This window comes from Apis dorsata, unplaced genomic scaffold (genome assembly GCF_000469605.1).
Source record: "Apis dorsata unplaced genomic scaffold, Apis dorsata 1.3 scaffold_354, whole genome shotgun sequence".
NCBI classification, from domain to species: Eukaryota; Metazoa; Arthropoda; class Insecta; order Hymenoptera; family Apidae; genus Apis; species Apis dorsata.
In genome coordinates, this window is record NW_006263620.1 from 218401 (window position 1) to 220116 (window position 1716).

General features: G+C 28.9%; 1 protein-coding gene across 1 annotated transcript in view; it reads left to right on the forward strand.

Annotated features, from left to right (window-relative positions):
- Positions 1–1474: 1474 nt before the first annotated feature.
- The window catches only part of LOC102677116 (adenylate cyclase type 6-like), a 42255-nt gene continuing 42013 nt past the window's right edge, over positions 1475–1716 (forward strand). Inside the window, exon 1 of the mRNA XM_006618437.2 lies at positions 1475–1672. Within this exon, the coding sequence (XP_006618500.1) occupies positions 1514–1672 (159 nt within the window). The 5' untranslated portion in view covers positions 1475–1513. The remainder of the gene's footprint in view (positions 1673–1716) is intronic.

Sequence of the window (1716 nt, forward strand, 5' to 3'; positions counted from 1 at the left end):
TCTTTCCCCCACCACTTCCTCCGATCGAACGTATCTCGAACGAGGGAATTAAGTTGTTAAGGTATTTCATTGGTTTCGTCTCGTTTCGTCATAGGGGGAGCGTAGTGGTGATGAAGTATCTTGCATCGGTTTTTTATTATATTAATTATTTTATTAATTTTATAATATTATATTAATTTATTATATTAATTTTTTTTTTTTTTCGTAGAATTCGTGGAATCGTGTTCTCTTTTTTATTTTTATTTTTAACACGTTTGATAATTAGAAAAGGTTATATATTATGTATTAGTAAATGTATTAGTAAAATTAATTTCGTAAAAGTTTTAACAAAATTCGAAATCTTTCAATGAATCTACAAAAGATTCTTTAGAGATATTGGAATGTTATTAATTTTTTTCTTTCCGTAGAAATCGTGGAATTGTGTTCTCTTTTTTATTTTTATTTTTAACACGTTTAACAATTGGAAGAAAGATTATATATTATAATTTGGATATTTTTGTAAAATTCAGAAATTTTAATGAAATTCGAAATATTTTTCAATAAATACAAAAGATTCTTTAGAGATATCGGAATATTATTAATTTTTTTTTTTTTCGTAGGATTTGTATTCTTTTTTTATTTTTATTTTTAACACGTTTAACAATTGGAAGAAAGATTATATATTATATATTAAAATTTGGGATATTTTTGTAAAATTAATTCGGAAGTTTTAACAAAATTCGAAATCTTTCAATAAATCTACAAAAAATTCTTTAGAGATATTGGAATATTATTAATTTTTTTCTTTCCCTAGAATTCGTGGAATTGTGTCCTTTTTTTATTTTTATTTTTAACATGTTTAACTCTTTCGCTACGGGCTTTTCTCTTTCCTCGGCATCCCCGCTGAATGAGCCACCACTACAAAAATGTGCACAATATTCGAGAAAGATCGTCAATAGTTTATGGCATTTTTTTTGGTGATTTTTATCGAAGAATCTCGAAAAAAAAATAATAAAAATACCGATGCTACGTTTCCAGAGAAAAATACTTAATATATGTCGCCATAATATGTCAATTTTATAGAAAACGATCACAGTAGTAACGAAAGGATTAACACAACTGGAAAAAAGATTATATATTAGACGAATTTGGTATATTTTTGTTAAAATTCATTTCAGAAATTTTAACAAAATTCGAAGTATCTTTCAATAAATACCAAAAATAATGTCAAAGCTACATCGATTGATTTCTACTATTATATATAAAAAAAAAAAGTTATTCAATAAAAATTTATTCCTCCTTCAACTCCTCTCCTCTTTCAGAAACTATTTAACAAGATTCGATTAATTTTAACTCCATGTATAAATATATTATTTCTTCCTAACTCACTTTTCCTCCTCCTCCTCCTTCTCGTTATGCAAGAAATAAGGATGAAACTGGCGGTTCAATTGGCGATCAGAGAGTAAGAAAAAAAACTCTGTGGCGAATTGAAGGGGAAAATGGGATTTTAATCGGATGCGAATGGTGTTCACAGATGAACAGGGGGTCGGAAGTCGGCATAGGCATCACGAGCGAAAAGGAAATGATACAGGAGAGAAGGGTTAACACGCCGATGACCCAACCACCGAGGAAATGCGCGCTTTGCCGTTTTTTGAAGTCGCTCTGCGCCTCCCATCATTTCAAAAATTTACAGGTAAACGACGAGTCTTCCTTTTTTTTTTTTTTGATTTTTCCTCC